Source organism: Pempheris klunzingeri, chromosome 4 (assembly GCF_042242105.1).
Source record: "Pempheris klunzingeri isolate RE-2024b chromosome 4, fPemKlu1.hap1, whole genome shotgun sequence".
Lineage (NCBI taxonomy): Eukaryota > Metazoa > Chordata > Actinopteri > Acropomatiformes > Pempheridae > Pempheris > Pempheris klunzingeri.
The window spans coordinates 12,961,069-12,981,609 of record NC_092015.1 but is presented as its reverse complement, the minus strand read 5'-3'; the positions used below and the strand labels follow the sequence as shown (position 1 = coordinate 12,981,609).

Here is a 20,541-nt window from a genome sequence, read left to right as displayed (position 1 = left end):
TAGCGAGCTTAGAGGCAGACAAAAATCAATACTCTAGCTGGGCGAGCACACTCTGCTGCTCGGAGAGGTCAAAGTTGATATTTAATATTGACACATTATCTGGCAAATTAATTTAACAGGTCGACTCAATTGTCACCGCATTAGGGACGCTGCTCTGTCAGTGATGAGAGGAGGATAAAGTGAAAGCTGAGAGAGAGAGAGAGAGAAAGAGACCGAAAGGAAAGGAAACAAAAGTAGACACAATTAAATGTACAGTATGCACTGCTTTAAATTAGGTTATTGGTAGCTCTCTATGGTGTTTTTATCTGGAAGCTGAAATGCATTACAACCATTACTGCCAACCAGGAAATGGACTCAATCAATAAACTTTTGTTTTGTATCTGCAGATTACAATAATGGATAATGACTAAGCAATATATGTTAACGCGTGTTTGTCTTCCTGCACAGTTACACCCATGCGTGTGTGTGTGTGCCTGTGTATAAAAGAGGGAGTGAGAAAATTCACTCGCGATCTCATTACTGAAATTAGTTGGACAGACAGCGGTGCTGATGAGTGGCTCAGAATCAATAGGCTATTGTTCTCTTTAAATAGCTGTTTGTCCACTTCATTGATTAAGAGCAGATGATGGGAGAGAAAATCAAACCAGCCAATGAAAACAGATTTCAGCTCATCTCTCTCGGCCTTGAAAATGAGAGCGTTGTGCAGCAGTTACCCTTCCCCGCCAGGAGAGGGAGCTGTTCAACAACACATACATGCGAGCAGAGGCCTTGGGCTATGGCAACGATGTCTTTGTAAACTTGACTTTGGTCTACAGTTTGTCAATCAAGAGCAGCCGAGCTGAATATATTGCTGCTGCTGATTAATTCCAGTAATTGAGTGCACTAGCGCGCCAGCTAAATTACCGCAGCGCTTGTTGTGTGGAAAAAAATAAATAAACTAACTGCTTGTTTTATTGAGGTCTCGCAAATTATGGCAAATCTTTGACGGTGTTTTGGAATTATATGGCAAACGGAGAGCTTAAAGGCATTTAATGAATGTTTAAAAAATGAATAGGCCATGACAAAGAAAAGGCAAACTGTGCACTATGTATGGTGGGCAGTATGCCCTCTGCACAGTAAGAATAAGAGTAAGTCATGTCAGAAAAAAGGTGACCCCATTTTAATATGGCCAGTTTAATCAATATGTCAGAGAGAGAGATTCAAATTCACAAAGATTTGTTTTCAATTATCTGGAAGCGTAAAACCACTAACACACAGTCCACAAACCCGTGTTCTCAGACTACATGCAACAATAAACATTTATCTAAGTATTGCAACTCGTGCCCGGCTTTCACAAGTGCACATACACGCTCACACACAGCAACATCTCTTGGTTTCCCAGGTTTCTATAACGTATCCTCCCTTACTCTGCCCCCCTACCTCTCTCCCCGCACCGCAGTAAAGATGTGTAATTCAATGCTCAATTTAGGCCCGTCTCAGTGGAGATTTTTTTTGCCTGCTAATTGATAGAAATTAAGCCATTAATCAAGCCACTAGCCATCATTCAACCCAGGGAAGATGAATACAAACTTTCATAATAACCACCTTCCCCATTTTAGCCCTCATTAGCATTAATTTTTAATGTAATTATGCTATTCTTTTACACTGAGCTCATAAATTACTGCTCTTTTGTTGCTGGCTGGCCTTGTAAAATCCAAAGTAATGCTTTGTAGTCTGATCTTTAAGGCAATTACTGGCTTCTTCACTCTTTTATCTCCCTGCATTTCCAATAACCTGCTCTCTAATGATTTATCTCCGCTGTACCCCCCCCGCCCCCCCTCCTTCCCCTATCCCCTTCCCCACTCTTTCTCTCTCTGCACCAGCGGCCAACTGCCCCGCTGCCAGCCTCCGCCTCCAATCCCCCATCCGCCCACATTCTCCCCATCTCTTTGCAGCAGCCCCAGATACATCTGGGATGCACACAAACACATGCACGGATGCTTGCCTCCACCAAGTTAACTATATTAACACACTCACACGTGTACGAGTGTGTTCAGTGTGTGTGTGTGTGTGTGTGTGTGCAGTAACTTTGTTTGCTATCTCCTTTAGTCATTTTCCAGTTCTCCCTTCATTAGTGAATATCCAGCTCCAGCAATGGCGACAACACCGGGGGAATGCCAAGGTAAGAGACTGGCGCTCCATCTCACTCGCTCTCTCGGCTGGTCTCCTGTGGGTCTTACCTGTAGGCTAGCTGCTCTTGTTTATGTAACCCCTGAGCTGGGTAAACACACACACACATACGCGCATGCACGCACACAGGCACACACTCGCAGAGCTTGGCATCAAACAGCTGAGTTAAGCTTAGCAGGGCTGTGTGCTAGGGGCGATAGAGGGGCTCCGGTCTGGCCCTGTTCTCAGCAGCAGCATCCTGGCTGCATCAAAGTCTTTACCGTACGATTCTGCAGGCCCAAACAACAGGCTGCTTCAACGCATGCCTGGGAATTGGACTGAACAACAACAGAAAAAATGAAACAATAGGTTACTTATTAAAATCCGACTGATGAGATTTTATTATCAGCACCAAATGACTCTCTGTGAGACATTTTGCTTCACGGATGATTCCATCACGCTGTCACTAAAATGAATAAATTAAGAAACCGAATGTATCCGTTTGGTGTCCGGGAATGTTGCTGCTAATGAGATATGTTTTTGATATGACAGAAGTTTAAGTATGTCCAGTCACTGAGTCGGACGTATTGCTCTACTTCTACAAAGAGAGCCAGACAGCCAACTTATGTTATTAGAAAGGTGTCTGGTGTAAGCCTTGGTTAGGTTATACTTTTAGACTGTATTGATTAGGGGCCGCTGACAGCTTCTGATGTTAGCCCTGGAAATGCATCAAGTGGCTAATGAGCAGCTATTAGGCCCATCGATTTGCTGATTTCAATTGATAGCTAGCAGGCCAAAGCTGCACGTCAATATTTGCATAACTAATACCCTGCAGCTTTAGGCAATGAAAAATGAGACCTCAATGAGTAAGGGAAACAGACAGGAAGGAAAGAAAGAGAGAAAGAAAGAAAGGAGCTGAGAAATAAAGATCAGCAGTCCAGACATATGAGCAAGGAGACAAGCAGAGAAACACCTGAACTATCAAAACACTCCAAATGTCAAGAAAAGCTAAACCACCAGGAGTTCCTCGTCAGCTGCACAAAATCTGTAGGTCGTCTGTAAGGCAGCAAAACACCAATGGTGCCGTTGCAACAATGACAAGATGTGACGCTGCGATGCTGATGCCTGTCTGACGCCTGTGGCTGCCGGGGTCAACAGGTCACACAAAATGAAGGAAAATTCTGACAGGCCGAGCCAGATGTCCTGAGTGCGTCCCCAAGGAGTCCGTGCCTGCGTATGTATGTGTTTGTAAGTGCGTGTGTGAGCCGGGTGATGTCCAATGACAGAGCAGGTGGCTAAGCCAGTCTAATGTGCGTTCCCACAAGACCACACACACACGTAATATGCGCAGTCTCTCATATATTACACCCCCCCCTCCCCCACCCAAAAAAGCCACATGTCTCCACAACCCGTGTCTCCAAACAATGCACCGTCAACCACAAGCACATACACGGGCCAAGTGATCCCCTGCGGGGCTCACCTTGTTATCATTGTGTCAACTGGTCTCTGTGGAGTTTGCCGTCCTGACGTCCTGTCACTGTCATCAGAGGCCTGCTGCACGTCACTTCTGCTCTGTTCTCTCCCCTAAACCTCTCACTTTAATTGTGAGCTCTGTAAGACTTTTGGAGGATACCACACATGATCCCATTTTAGGATAAAATGGCCACGTAGCCTTGGGCGTTAGTTGACGATATGTTTATGTGATATCTTTTTGGCATCAGGAAATGAAGAGCAGCTGGTGACTGAGTGGCAAACACACACGCTCTTATAGTGTCTCCGAGTGATAGCGATCTCCCACTCTCCAGTCAATAAAGGTCTGAATGATGAATTAAAGACCCAAACAACCTGCTAATGACAGGATGACATGGCAGCCACGCGCCATGCTTGGCTATCTCCTTCCACATCTTCGTTCATCCCTCCCTGCTCACCACACCGCTCCCTTTTGTCATTCAACCACCATTCTGCTCATCTATCCTCTCAACTTCCTCGCCTGAACTGACCCTGGTTCAATGACACAACAGCACATTCTCCCCATTTGTACAACAAAAGCCTGCTACAACAATTACATGCATGTGTTTAGCCTCCTTCTGTCTGTGCTCATAATGAAATCATAAGGAGGAGCAATAGTCTGGCCCTGGTCCATCCTTCCATCTATCTATCAAGCCCAATATTTGAAGCCACAGACTCCATTTACAAAAAAAATGATGCATGTAATTGTTTGATTCTGCCATCAAAACTCCACTGACTGATCTGAAGACTTGCTACGTTATTTGCTTGTTCAAGTTCATGTCATCCAAACCTCAGACATAACTTACGAGACTTTGATGTGACACATTTTTGGGGAATATGATGGAACGCATGCTGCATTTCTGCTTTCAAATACACTGTTTACATAGCAGCTCGAAAAAGTAATGTACAGTATTTACTTGTGACTGGCTCAGATTGAGAAGTTACCATTCATCAGGGATGACATGTTTATTGTTGCCTTGTTGACATTGTACCTATCATTATCATGTGGATAAATAATGCATTCATTGCCAAACACAAGGGTTTACCTTTTGGGAAACCAGTGCAAACAAAGTTTAAAAGCACCTACTGTACATTTACTGCATGTAAGTCAGCTATTTATCTGAAATCCTAGCTAAGACCTGACTGCTCCTGCTGACCTGACTGCATGGTGCTGACCGCAAACAGAGAGGGCTAACCAAAACCAGGTGGGTGTGTTTCTGTCACTGTGTGTGCGCATTTGTGTGTGTGTGTGTGTGTGAGGGAGAGAAAGAGAGCGGTATGAGTGTTAGTCGATGTCCTGTGCCTGGGCAGCATCACAGAATCTCATTAAATACTGAAGCTTTCACAGGCTGAGTGGTGAGATCTTCAAGATCACAGCCACTTTCTCTGTCGACGGGCTCGAAAAGGGGGACTGGTGGCATTCCTAACATTTTGCATCCAATTTTTGTTTCCTTATATTCAATCAAATTCTCAGTGAATAAAAACTTCTGTTCAGCATGAAAGTAATTTTATTTTAGGAACAGAGGGAATTTTTCCCGGTGACACACCCGTGCGTTATGACATTTTTAAGTGGATTCTCCGGTTAGGGCTGGTTTATTAAACACACAGAAGACTATGGGACAGCTTGTATTTACTGTAAAATAGCAAAAGGTTTGAAAGATAACAAATAAGTGCCGTATGGCAGCCTCAGATGAAAGAACATTTACCTTTAACTACTCCCTCTCCTAACTGTTCAGTAACCTGCAGTACAAAAATAGCCTGTCTGTCTGTGAGACTCAAGGAGCTCTTTATTAAGCACAGTGCTGTTTTAGTGTGATTAGAATATAGAGTCCTGCCCTGCCCTTTACCAGAAATAACATGCATTTGACTGCATTAACTTGATGTTCAACTAGGCTGTTTATATGTGTGTGTTTGAGTGTGTGCGTGCGGGAAAAAGTGCAGCGGTCTCCATTTTTCGATCCCAGGCTGGTCAGCAGCTCTTTTATGAACAACTCTATAATTAGAGAAACACCACGCAACTAATTACTTAATTGGAGCAAGGTCTTTAAAATGAAAATGATGTAATCTGAATCCAGGAAACGGGCTCGATTTTCACATCCACTAATACGTGAACGTCAACACACAAACAGGCGCACACACCTCGTGACCTACAGGCTTCTTGACATGTAGCCATCAAGCAGCCAACTCCTTCCCCTTAGTTGGGTTGTAATTGATTCTCCCCTTTCATTCTGCTGGCTCCTGACAGGGTGTGTGTGTGTATGTGTGTGCATATGTGTGTGTGTGTGTGTGTTGGTGAGAGTGGAAAAGGGACAGAGAGTCTTCTGTTTGTGTGGTCTGCTACAAACTATATTAGTAAAGGTCATGGCCGTGTATGTGTGTGTGTGTGTGTGCGTGTGTGTGAGAGAGTGTGTCTGAGTAGCAATTAATTAGGCTAATGCCCCCCACTCCTCCTCGTCTGACCTCAGTTGTAGACTAATAACCTTGGCACTGTGTAATATATTGCCCTGCTTTTTTCTGTCGCATGCTGCCTTATTGGAGGGAATCGTGCAAAAATAACAAAACAAGAATGACATCATCATTTGCATGTAAATCTAAAACTGTAAATTATTTCCCTACATGGCTTAAATTACAGGAAAGAAATGCATGAATAGTTGTGTGACTATAATGATCAGTCAATCCTGATATGTTTGATTTCTGTCAGCTGTACTAGTATGCAAGGGGGGCTGATTATGTGTGTGCACAAGTATATAATGGTGCACTTCCTCTCACTCCTCATTCTCCAACTGTTACCCTATCCCACACTCACTGCACCCAACTCTGCCAGCTTCCCTTCTCCCTGAACATTCCTCCTTCTCCAGTGTGGGATCACCGGACCGGACCTGTCCCGATGCTACAGAAACAGCTTATTCCTGAATAAGAAGCAAAAATATGACAATATTTGCCTGCATGGCGTTTTTGTACCCCTTAAAATAGTAATGTAAAGATGCAAATTGTGTTGAATCCATACCCATGGATCAACAGACAGCGTGCATCATGTGCTCATAATCAGGCTTTGAGACAATGCTCTCTATCAGGGTCAGGCATGCACCTCAAAGCATAAAAGGGTTACAAACACAGGTATAACTCGAGAAACCTAAGTGGCTACAATCTAAAACTCAAGAATGACACAACAGTTAATTCAATTTAAATCCTGCTGAGGCCCTCACTGGGAAAACCATCTATTCTCATCTCTGCAAGTTTGAGTTTGTGATGGATGTACACTGAGATGCACAGTTTGTGAGTAATGTATGTGGAAATGCAGCTGTAAATCCATGTGAACAGTGACAATAAGGGAACTGACCAACAGCCTCGAATGTAGCGACATGTAGAGTACGGCATGTCATTTGTGGATTTAAAATTGCTATGTTTATGTCAGTGTGCATTATTGCTGTTTGTTCTATGTTGCTCCACGTTTGCTGACAATATCTTGTTGGCCGTTTCAGTGAAGTGTTGGTATTTGTGTGCAGTATGGCAGTAGTGCAAAAACTTAATGACACAGTGTGGTGCCACCAAAGCCCCCCAATATGCACACAACTACCAAAACACACACACATATTACTGCCTCCTTACACACACACACACACTCTTAAGTGACGTCTAATGTCTAATGACAAACCGTGCTGAGGCCACCACATGGCCAGAGCCACCCAGGATGCCACCCAGGATGCACTTTGACCTGCAACAGTCTGCGGGTGTGTCTAACAGCAGTCTGACCACCCTGTTAGACTGCGCCAAGTACGCTATTGCTATGTATGATCATGTCCAGACATACATGTGTGTGTGTGTGTGTGTGTGTGTGTGTGTGTGTAAAAGCCACTTTAACATGCTGGGAATGTTTTCAGTTAGAGCAGCAAACTACTGCTCTAAAATCAAAGCCCCAAAAGTAAGGCTCACTCACTAAGGCTGAATTGATCACACTGTTAATTTAACTAGATTCAGTCTTCAATTTTCAGATTTTTTTTTTACAAATATCAAATGTATTATATACAACAAATATTATTTAACTACAAATTCCAAAAACAAATGTACCAAAATGTCAAAGAATTATATATCACTATGCTTATTTAGTTCATTGTTTTTTATAAACAATAAAAAAAAAATTCTTCCAGTTATTAACATTAACTGAATCAAGACAGATTTTTACATTCAACATATATTTTCATCATAGGTACACTTCAACTATGAGAGACAGAAAAAAAAAAATAATCCAGAAAATCACATTGTCTGATTTTTAAAGAATTTATTTGCAAATTATGGTGGAAAATAAGTATTTGGTCAATAACAAAAGTTCATCTCAATACTTTGTTATATACCCTTTGTTTGCAATGACAGAGGTCAAACGTTTTCTGTAAGTCTTCACAAGGTTTTCACACACTGTTGCTGGTATTTTGGTCCATTCCTCCATGCAGATCTCCTCTAGAGCAGTGATGTTTTGGGGCTGTCGCTGGGCAACACGGAATTTCAACCCCTCCAAAGATTTTCTATGGGGTTGAGATCTGGAGACTGGCTAGGCCACTCCAGGACCTTGAAATGCTTCTTACGAAGCCACTCCTTCGCTGCCCGGGCGGTGTGTTTGGGATCATTGTCATGCTGAAAGACCCAGCCACGTTTCATCTTCAATGCCCTTGCTGATGGAAGGAGGTTTTCACTCAAAATGTCACGATACATGGCTCCATTCATTCTTTCCTTTACACGGATCAGTCGTCCTGGTCCCTTTGCAGAAAAACAGCCCCAAAGCATGATGTTTCCACCCCCATGCTTCACAGTAGGTATGGTGCTCTTTGGATGCAACTCAGCATTCTTTCTCCTCCAAACATGACAAGTTGAGTTTTTACCAAAAAGTTCTATTTTGGTTTCATCTGACCATATGACATTCTCCCAATCCTCTTCTGGATCATCCAAATGCTCTCTAGCAAACTTCAGACGGGCCTGGACATGTACTGGCTTAAGCAGGGGGACACGTCTGGCACTGCAGGATTTGAGTCCCTGGCGGCGTAGTGTGTTACTGATGGTAGCCTTTGTTACTTTGGTCCCAGCTCTCTGCAGGTCATTCACTAGGTCCCCCCGTGTGGTTCTGGGATTTTTGCTCACCGTTCTTGTGATCATTTTGACCCCACGGGGTGAGATCTTGCGTGGAGCCCCAGATCGAGGGAGATTATCAGTGGTCTTGTATGTCTTCCATTTTCTAATAATTGCTCCCACAGTTGATTTCTTCACACCAAGCTGCTTACCTATTGCAGATTCAGTCTTCCCAGCCTGGTGCAGGTCTACAATTTTGTTTCTGGTGTCCTTTGACAGCTCTTTGGTCTCGGCCATAGTGGAGTTTGGAGTGTGACTGTTTGAGGTTGTGGACAGGTGTCTTTAATACTGATAACGAGTTCAAACAGGTGCCATTAATACAGGTAACGAGTGGAGGACAGAGGAGCCTCTTAAAGAAGAAGTTACAGGTCTGTGAGAGCCAGAAATCTTGCTTGTTTGTAGGTGACCAAATACTTATTTTACCAAGGAATTTACCAATTAATTCATTAAAAATCCTACAATGTGATTTCCTGGATTCTTTCCCCCCATTTTGTCTCTCATAGTTGAAGTGTACCTATGATGAAAGTTACAGACCTCTCTCATCTTTTTAAGTGGGAGAACTTGCACAATTGGTGGCTGACTAAATACTTTTTTGCCCCACTGTACATATATATATACATATACACACACACACACACATATATATATATATATATATATATATATATATACACACACACACACACACACATACATACATACATATATATACACATTTATATTTATATATACACACACATATATATATACATATACACACACACACACACACACACACATATATGTATATATATGTGTGTATGTATGTATGTTTTTTTTTTTTTCAAATTGACACCATCCTAAACCTAAACAGACTGGATGGTAAATCTGGGAAATAGAAATCAGCCTGGTGAGTCATGCGGGGTTGCTGAACATACATCGGACTACTGGTAGCAGGTTAATTGATAAGAGTGACCCAAGAAAACGATTACCAATCGCAGAGGGTAAAAGGGTGCTGTCAATCACCTGTCCCCTCGACCTGAATGAACACTGGTTGGAAGCGTGCATGGTCAATTTCTGTGTAATCTAGCCTATGGCAGAGATAGCTAGGCCGCTATCGAGTCAAACATGTCATTCTACAGATATCCTTATAGAAATGATTACGCTATAGGCTCCATAGCTGCAGAAGTGACAGCCACACTGGGCAGCATCAGCATCCCATTACCCCGGGACAACAAAGGGTCACGGGGGGGTTAGCAGAATTCGGCATGCACCTCCACTCGTTCACAGGACCAGCAGCGCTTAGGACAGGAGGTCACCTAATCACCTTGCCGAGCCATCTCCGAGGGAGAGAAGGGGAAGCGAGAGGTAAGGGGGAAAAAAAATCAACTTTAAATTTGCAGTGATGAAAAATCAATAAAGCAGTAATTGCTTGGCTTATCACCGTGCAATGAAACAAATTGGGAGGAAGGCAAGGAGAGGGCTGGCGTCCATACTGCACGCCAGGGTTTCTTTTTTTTTTTTTTGGCTGCAGCGTGTAAAGCTGAGCATAGCATGAGAGAGAGAGGGAGAGAGAGAGGGGGGAGGAGGGAGGGAGGAGAGTTTGGGCTTCAGTGGGCCAAGGCAAGGAAAAAAGGTCTCCTCGTGATAATTAAATCTTCTCACACTGATTTTCTGCCAAATTTATTTCCCCGGGGACCATAACTCTGATTCAGTGCTTACAAGCCTTGCATAACTAATCATTTCAACGTGGGGGAACCACAAACCTGAATGAATAGGGAGGAGAGAGGAGAAAATAAAAAAGAGAGATGGCTAGACTGAATCTGTGGCACTATTCATCTCTAAATCAATCATTATTGAGGCAGGACAAAAATCTGAAATAAGTGTGGGACGTTACTTCTGTAAGACTGCGTTTCAAACAGACCTTTAAAGTGAAGGTGTAATTGATTGTCAGTGTGCTCTCTTTTACACTTTCTCTGCAGTGCTACACAGGCAGAAAACATCCTTTAATTCCTGCAACAAATAGAAGCCATAAAGCCAATGAAGTGTCGGTTCAATATTCCTCTGACTGTTCCTGGCATGATTGTGTTGAACATAATAACACAACAAATAAGGCCATTTATCTGAAGTAACGACAGGAGATGAGGCTAACTCCACTAATCAATACCGAATCGATACAAACCAGATTTTCTTACATCAAAATCACTGAGACAGATCTTCCTTCAGCGCAGAGTGCACAAGAGCAATACAGTGCCTCCCTCGAGTCCTACGGTAGATCATATAGCCAGTGGAAAGAACAGTTTAAAAAAAGTATGATGCTCTACTCTGAGAGAGGATGCTGGGAACTATAATTATAGCTTGGTATAATCCAGACACTCTCCTTATTGAATCCCCATGTTTTAGTTAATGTGATGAGATCATGGACACCAGATCACTCGTGTTTACCAGCGGATGAATTTCACCGCTTGTCCTTCAAGTGGCAGCCCGAGCAGCGCCGATGCTGCTCGGTGAGGTAGCGTGGCACGCCACACCATGGCCCCGGTAATTAAAACATTTAAAGCAGAGCCAGCCCCCCTGTGCTCTCGGGGTGTGATATGGGGGTCACGCGCCTGTAGATTCTAATTTGCGCACCATTTGTATTCATGACAGGCACGTGCTAAATATTTAACAGCAGCCCGGCAGGAGTTTTGTATTGTTAGGCTTTCCAGGTCAAATAATTTGATTTCAAGGCAGATTACATTAAGCGTCAATGTCCAAGCCACCACTCTCACTTGCCTCTCATTTCCTGTCTTTTATTACAGCCGAGATAGGCCAGAACTGAAGGGATATGGCTTTGGATTATACAAGAGCTTGTTATCCACGGATTAGTTATTATTTTCAATTAGAAAAGGGATCACATCATTTATTATGGACGCACACACCCACACTGCGGTTGCAAGCAGAGCAGAAATTTTAGCTGACTGACAAATTGTTTAGTAGAGCATGTAATCACAGCTAACAAAAGAAATATCATTTAAGAAGTAAACGGAGACGTCACCTGTACCCTTAATGGTATTTCACTTTTATTGATCGTCTCTGACTGAGGCATCCTATAGTTGTTACGGATGTGTACTCTCACTCTCTTTCCTATATGGTGAACAAGTGAGGCTAGAAACCAAATCCAGACATTTTCTGTTTCAGCCGAGGCCCTGTGGTGATTGACAACAGAGCTAGTTAAACGGTGATGAGGCGTTAATGGATGCTAGGTCGAGGAAGTGAAGGGGGGGGGGAGAGTTGAGAGTGAGCTGGATGGGGCCCGTGGCTGAATATTTAATGGTCATATAATTCCTGAACACAGACACACACAGTCAGGTACACACCCAACCCGTGACCTGTCCTACACACCGCGTAATTGGGGAAACAGTCCTTTCGTTTAACTGCCAAAAGAGCAAACCGTAGGTATATATTCCCCTAATGATATGGGTTAAAGAGCTATTATACGTCTCATTAAAATATATGATCTCCCAATCTGGTGGTGGTTTGAGGTAATGGGGACAGAGCAGCATAAGGGCTAAAATACCATCCGCAGGCTATAGGCTAGTGTCCAATCCATATCTACATAATTCTGTATGTCGGAGAGCGGCTGCACAAATGAAAAGATGTTTCTGTCAGTGCCTCCTGAACGACACACAGCACCCATATTTCACTGGAAGACAGTGTTCGGAGTGTATGTTTAAGGCCCTTTGAAGCAGCATGTGAGTGTATGGGAGTGAATTGGGGTTATCAAACATTTGACACTAATTTTATATTCCATTTGGTTGATGCGTTATGTTTCTCTTTAATGCTACTGCACACGGAAAGCAGGAGGAATTAGCACAAGGTTTTAATAAAGCCAAGGGGATCTCAGATGGACGACAAGCATCACTTGGATTTGACTGAAACATAAAGCAGGTTCTCGTGAACGCAGGCATAATAGTGCCCACAAGAATGGGAAGAATGAGCATTTTTAGGTCGGTCAGTGAGAGTAGTAAGTATTTTGGCTGACTGCTCATCCCTACATACAGCACCACCGCACACAGTGACTCTAGTTCAGAGTAAAGTGCCAGCTGTGAGTCCAGTCCACACAAACAGACTGTGTTACACTGGCAGTCAGTCCATCTTATTATAGCTGGACACACTATGTTAGCTAAAAGCCTCCTGGGCACACAAACAACATCTCAGCTTTAATAGCCTAAACAAGGCAAGCAACTAACAAAGGAATCATCCTCCCCTCATATTCTCACACCCTTTCATATCGCATGTTTCCTTTATCAACCAATAGCATCATCTGGCTGCCCTTAACCAGAGAGCCAAACACTCCTTTTAAGTGAACACTACTTTGTTAACTGATGACCACAGGGTCAGTTATTGATCCTCTCCTTTCTCTCCCTCAGTAAACCCTGCTGATAAAAACCCTTCTCTTCTCGCAGGGCTCTGCGGTACGCAGCCACAGTTCGCTACAATAATAGCTTGCATATCATAGCATGCACATGAATCAGATCTCGATGGTTTCGATTAGGGCTAAACTAACTCAAACACATTGCCAGTCTAGGATGTGAATCTATTTATGAACGAGGAGTGTAGGTGGTAGTGTTCTTCACTTCTCCCCTCCATTCGCTTTAAATGTTTTCTCATTTTAGTAGACTTAGCGGTTCAAGTGTAAACTTTCTAGTTGTGTTGACCTCTAAGAGGCCCTGCGGGGAATAAGGAGACCCCTGGTGATCTGCTGTTTAGCAGCAGCAGTGGCCCACCTCCTCCATTTTAGTTGTGCTGGGAGGAAGGGCAGAAAGGGATAGAGCTGGCTGACTCTGCTGGTGTGTGTGTGTGTGTTCATGTGTATTTGTGACTGTGCCACTGGCTTCTCTTGCTACCAAGGCAAGGGCGAGTCATCAAGGCCACTTTGCCGAGCCTCTCTGATCTCACTTCATGTGTCCCTGTGCAGGGAAAAGAATAAAATGATCGTCCTCGAAGGCAGCGCCTGCACAGCACGCTTTACTGCACCGTTCCACTACACAATCAAGCACAACACCTTATTTCACACAGAACGAACAGTTGGAGTGAAGGATGAGAGAGCTTTGAGCAAAGGGGAGAAAGAGTCAACTGAATCCAAAAAGAGGCAACAGTGCAGTGTGAACCGAGCTTAAGAAAACTATTTGACTGGGAGCATTGCTCTGGTGCCCCAAGTAAGGCACTTAGTCACCACTTTGGCAATGCTTCCACACAGAGAAGAGAGAGGCAGGAGAAGGGAAGTAGTAAGAAAGACACAGAGAGGTGGAAATGGTTGATGAGGAGAAAAGGAGGTGGGAAGAAAGAGAGCGTACGTGAGACAGAAAGTAGGAGGAGGAAGCCGAAATGGGAGGGAGGAAGAGACAGAGCGCCAAGACCAAGAAAAATGAATAATATTAATGTGAGAATGTTGGAGAGTCTGAAAAAAGAAAATAAGACAAAACAGGGGGAAATAGAGAGAAGGAGGGAATAAATTCTTCCCAGAATCAGGGGACCAAAGCAAGAGTGCAGGGCTAATTAGTTTCTGATGGCTGGACTTTCATTTGGCTAAAAGGTCAGCAAACTTTAAAGGTCACACTGCCATGCCTGCTCGGTGTGAACACAAAACATTACACAAAAGAGTGGGGAGAGAATCCAGCAATCTAAAAACACCCACACTAGAACAAATTATTCTACTACACAGGCCTGTGTGTGCGTGCACATACACACAGAGTGCAGTTGATAACAGCACATTTGATATTCTCATTTATATCATGCTCTGGTCAGAACAGGGACCAGGGCCATTATTCTATCTAAGGACTTTTATTACTGCTAGCATATCCACTGCAAATTACTCTTGACTTTATTTGAAAGTGTGAGATAATCTTTGTGTGTGTGTATGTGTGTGTGCATGCTTGTCCTGTGTTGACGGTAATGTGTGTGTGTGTGTGTGTGTGTGTGTGTGTGGGGGGGGGGGTTCAGGTTGGCAGGATAAATTTATTGCCTGCAATGCTAGGCACATTTCTGAATTGCACATCTACTATGCATCTTTATGTAGATTACAGCTGTCTTAATAAAAACTAAGGAGTGTAATCAGCATCTCTAAGTTCATGTTTTGCAAAGTATTGATGAACTGCAAAGGAGGAATTCTCATTTACAAGGCGAGGGCGCTTGTGTCAGTCTGTTAATCTAAACATATTAGATGTGTTTAAGTGTCTAAAATCACTAATAGGCGTGGTGCAACAGAGTCTTGAAAATGTATTTGTATTTAGTGTGCCCGCTCCTCAAACGTGATATCAGTGGCTATTTGAGAACAAAATATACAACAAAGCTAACTTGAATTATTTCATTGTTTCAACTGTTACCTTACCTACAAGGTTGATATTGCAATTTGTGTTTGATTTTCTGCTTCATACATGTTTGCTTTCCTTTGTGAGAGTGTTGCCTGTGTAGAACAGCTGTGGTATTGGTGTCCACATGTTTGGCCTATGACAGACACACGGGCATATGCGTACAACTCACCTTCCTCTTGTTTCTTCCGGGCCTCCTCCTCTCTCTTGGCTACTTTAGCCTTCAGCACCTCGTCCGTCTTAGCTGTAAAGACAGACAGCGGATGGTAGAGTTAGGAGCAAAGCGAACCTCAGGAACCCCTTAGAATGCTTTTGTTGTAGAAAATATTGAGCACATTTAAAGATTAAGTGAGCTATTAAGGAATTGATTGTTGTAATAATTATTTATAATATATGATTATTGCACTGAAAATTAAATAAAAACAAACAAATAAATAAATGTACCCCTTTTAATCTAAATTTTCAAAAAAATAAATATAGAAAAAGTTATTTCCGCAGGATGCACTGCGTTTTTAAAACAAATTGATACTCATCACAAATAATGCAGAAAATTACCAGATAACACATCATCTGATCAACAGTAAGTGCACAAATCAACAAAAATATGACTCATGCCTTCTCCTCCTTTCCCTACCAGGCAGCACCCTTCTCTGCTTTGCCTTCATACCCCTGTAAAAGTCAGCCCATCTTCCTGAGGGGTGTTTATCGTCTCGGCATAATGAAAAGCTTAAGAGAAAGTGAGGCAGCGGGAGTAAACACTCGTCAGGGCATTTTAAGCATCTCTCATCATGAGCCGTGTTGTCTCGGCTCCCTTTTCCTCCGCCTTTCCCCCTGAATAATCAAGATGTTAAGCCACATTAAAAAATATAATGCCATGTATGGCAGGACTATCAATACTGCCTCTAAATTAATTACATTTCCATTGCGGCGCATCATTTATTTTGCAGCGTTAGGGCCTCAGCGGAGCCATTTGCCTTTATTGCTATCTCACTTGGTTGATGAGTGAGCTATGTAAAATCGAGTCTCCAATATCATTACACTTAATGAGTTTAAACTTTGAGAAAAAAGGGGGAGAGAGAGAAACAGAGGAGGAAAGCAAAGGGGGAGGAAGAGAGTGAGAGCTCTGCACGGTTTTGGGGAAGTTTACACAACATAAGAGTGGGTGTAAGTGTTTGTGAGCGCTTACAGAATGTTTGTGTTAGGGCACAGCTGTGGGTGTCCGAATGTGGTTTATTACACCACTTGAGATGCCTGAATGTGATGTGTGTTTCGTGTACTCTCCTTGTTCTGCATCTGATTGTGTGCTAGACTTTGCGCTGCAAGCAAACACGTTACATAAAAATATACACATCTTTGTGTGTGTGTGTGTGTGTGTGTGTGTGTGTGTTTGGATGCAGGAGGCCATGGGTTGCGCTAGTCTCTCAGCTGTTTTTGTTCACTAATTGGCGTAGACAAAGAACCCGTCACACTGCTGTTATGGCTGGTTAAGTCTGGAGGTTCCGCATCTTTACTAACAATGACTCTACATGGATGACTGAACCTTCCTCTACCTCCCTCAGCTAGGGTGTGTGTGTGTGTGTGTGTGTGTGTGTGTGCGTACGTGCGTGCGTGTACGGGAGCATGCTGAACCAAATCAACAGCATCCAATCTATTTCTCTTAGCTACCAAAATCATAATTTAGTAAGGTTGTGAGTGTGTGTCAGTGCCAAGAACCAAACCATGGGCTGCATCATCTCAGCATCTCTTGGCAAGTACATTCATGAGTTTTCTTGTGTGCGCAGATGTGTATTTGTGAGTGGTTTTTTTTGTGTGCGTGAGTGAACTCCTCTCTGTGTGCTTCAGCTCCCTGTTAGCTCCGGGCTACCGAGAGGCAGGTAGGAAACAGAGCTGTACTGGAGCGGGAGGGAGACAGGGGAGAAAGACAAGGGAAAAAAGGGAAAGGGAGATATAGGCAGATAGATGGGGGCCATGTAGGGAAAAGAAAGAACTGACAGTGAGGGAAACAGACAAACAAGCAGAAAGAAGAGAAAAAACCTTTTCCTGCGCGCACACAAACATGTGCACACAAACAACAGGAGTGATTTGTCGCCTCTTTTTGTTTGCATGTTTATCCTCCACCTCTATCCCTTCATCCCTCCCCCAACAGGTTCTCTTATCCTCTCGCTCTCTCTTCTCTCCTTCTGTTTTGCCCTCTCCCACCCCTCCCCGTTTTTATGCTTTCTCTTCCTTCTCTTGCTCATCTCTCCAGTACACTGTGCCTGGGGGCGATAGCAGCAAATCAAACTGTTTATCCATCTCTCATCAGTGCACTGCCTCACGGGGCTCCTGCCCCCTCAAAACAATGAAAGTAGGCCTGAGCGCTGAGCCAGGGATGCGATTTAATTACATCAATAAGAAGCTCTGCTTTAAAAAAAAAGATAAACTACAAAAAAATACATTAGAGCAACACACTTTGTTGCACGATCATGAAAAGCCTGTTAACATTATTGCTGTAAAAAGCATATAAAAAGAGTTCAGACTCATGGCTGTATCCATCTAGAAACATAGGCATGTCTGTGTGCAGAGGCTGCTTATTGGAAGTACATTTCTTGGCAACTTAGTGGCTCCAGTTCATTGTAGGATAATTCTGTGATGGACTTTTATTAGAGCGGGTAATAAACGGCTGGGTGTTGGGGAGAGGAGAGGCCTTTCACTTAATTTAGACTTCGTTCAGTCTTGGCTGCAAGGGCGGAGGGAAAGAGGAGGGATTGCAGCAGGAAGGGGCGGAGAGTGTCAGTGAAATCGCATTGTGATTATGAGTGTAATTGCAGCTCAGGGGCCCAGGGGCCATGTAGCTCTGATGGCGCTAGACGATGTTTTATGCACAGCAACAGAGAGGAAGAAAGTGAAAAAGAGAGAAAGAGGGAGAGTGGGAGAGTGGGAGGGAGAGGCAGGCTGCCAGGATGTTTGCAATTCGTTTTTTTTTTTTAAACAGAATCTCCTCTTCCATTTCTTTTCTCCTTCTTTCTTTTTCTCCTTTCTTCTTCTCCTCCCTCAACATCCTCCTTCACTCCTCTCTCCCATTCTCTTCTCTCCTGTCCTCCTCCCTTGGCAGGATTAGCTGGGTCTCGTTAGAGGGGAAATGTAATAATGCTCCCACCAGGTGGAATCGGGCCCGCTCCATTATCAGCCGGGAGATGGATGGGCCGTGTAGGGCCGGCGGGGGCCACGCGCGCACGCAATTTAGATTCAATAAACTGGCAAAGCAAGACCCCCAATCTGATTTATCTCTTACACGCCGCCAATGCTTGCTGCTACGATGCTGATTCCCTATTACCACTCAGAGAAGGACTATTCATTGGATGTAAGGCACGGCAGTCAGAGAGGCTTGTCGGGCCCCCGGGACGGCAGCAAAACAGATACAGCAGAGGGTTAATACGTTTACACACAGATAAGCAATTAAATCTAAGACTGAGGTGAGTTATAGAGTTATTAAGGGGGGGGTTGGGGGGAGAAGGGAGGGACAGAGGGTGAGAAAACGTAGAGAGATGTTATTCAACACAGGAGTGTGGTAGCTTGGGCCTTTGGCCGGGTACAGTGAGTATTAGAAGTGAGAAGGGCTATCATATTATAGAGTTCCTGAGGTGAGAGAACAACAGAAGAACAACAGTCTGCCCACGTTGTTCAATAAACTCAATATAACACTGACAAACTAGCAATGCTGAAGACAGAGGTCAGCACAACAGTTATCCACTTAGTCTGTGTGTTTGTGTTGAGTTTACGAGTGGGTAAACATATGCCAGGGCATGTCTTCATGTCGAAATGTAAGTGTGTATTTGTTGGCGCAATGGGCATATGCGTATCCAGTGTGTACCAGACTGTGAGTATGCACAACATCACATTTGACTGCGTGTGTTTGTGCATGCGTGTGAGCGCCGCACTGATGATAGCGGAGTTGGTAGTGGTGGGTGTCATTCCGTCCAGCCGCCAATCAAAGTGAATCTGAATGTCAGCAGGAGAGGAGGCGTGATAAATCAGCCTCACACCCAACGACAAACAGAATATTAGAGGCAGCGCAGCGCCATTGGAAAAATGTCCCTTCCAATCAGCCGAGCACTTTACAGTGAAGCTCGGCAGCCGGGCCTCCGACCAACACTGAATACCGGAGAGACAGATAAGACAATAAATAAATAAATGGATAAATAAATAAATGAATAAGAGACAGACGTGTTGGAAGACAGGCAGACAAACAGAGCTGTAGACTTGCTGACCTGACATGCAGAGAGACAAGACAAAGAAACATAAGAACACAATGAGGCTGAATGACACACATGCAGGCTCACTAACTGAGGTGTGATGGGACTGAGATGCTGACAACTGCAGAACAACATATTATTGCAGTGACAATATGGCAATGCATACAAGTGCCATGGTGCCTCTGTAAAGGACTAAAATGGAAGAAACCAAATTAAGCCCACCAGAAGGGATGGGTATTATTAAGGTTTTAATAGTACTACAACCAATACTGCTTATTGATCCAGTACTTCAACAGTACTCTTACTGGTTCTTTTTGAAGAGAAAAATTTAAATTAAAATTGCTTGCTTTCTCATATCTACTGCATGTAAATGGACAGTCTTGAGTAGCAACAGAAACAGTCCTGTGTTAAAACAATCTACCTACATCCTAAACAAAACAATGCCTTTTGGTGGTCATTTACAAGGTGCCCATGAGTGTAATCAGGGTAAACAGGCAAGCTGTAACCATGGTAACAACAATTGTGTGACAGGCCAATACAAATTCAGTCCTTCAGCTTACATCAACAGTGTCGGGTTCAGTTATTACTCTTCTGGACGCTACATTACGTGCAAAAGACTTGTTGCACTTGCGGCAAAGGGCATTGTCGGCATCGGCTCTAGAGAGACATAACCAGACTTTTGAGTGTTTAGTTCGCTCCGCCATTGCCATTAAGAGCAGGGTGTGTGTGTGTGTGTGTGTGCGTGTGTGTGTGTGTGCGTGCGCGCACGTCAGAGAGGCAGAGACAGATGGGCCCCGTCATTCGCATAAACGTCGGGCTCAGAGAGAGAGGTGTCTCTTCTGGACTGGGAATAGTGAAAATGCATCAAGTCGTCTTAATCTTATTGCAAATTAGTAACTAAATTGGTGAGACAAAAGGTGTAAACATAAAGTTTGTGTAACCTAAATGAACAGGAAATCTATTCTTCATTTCTTCTATTACGAGATCAGAACCAGTAACGTTGGAGCTTATCAATACAATGTCTTTAATTATTTAGCCCTTGTTTCATACCCAGTTACAGTAGCCATCCCTACCCATCGCCATATAGATTTATTCAGACTAATTTTAAAGATAAATAACTGATAAATAACTTACTGTGCTACAAATCTTTCGTTGACTTTTTCTTGCATGCATCTTAAAAATAAGTGAGGAAGTCAAAA

The 20,541-nt window shown here is 43.5% G+C and overlaps 1 protein-coding gene across 2 annotated transcripts in view; it reads right to left on the bottom strand.

Moving 5' to 3' along the window:
• The window catches only part of rsrc1 (arginine/serine-rich coiled-coil 1), a 112,305-nt gene that overhangs the window by 6,695 nt on the left and 85,069 nt on the right, over positions 1 to 20,541 (bottom strand). For both annotated transcript variants that reach the window (XM_070829630.1, XM_070829629.1), the window contains exon 7: positions 15,280 to 15,351. In XM_070829630.1, coding sequence (XP_070685731.1) covers positions 15,280 to 15,351 — 72 coding nt within the window. The remainder of the gene's footprint in view (positions 1 to 15,279; positions 15,352 to 20,541) is intronic.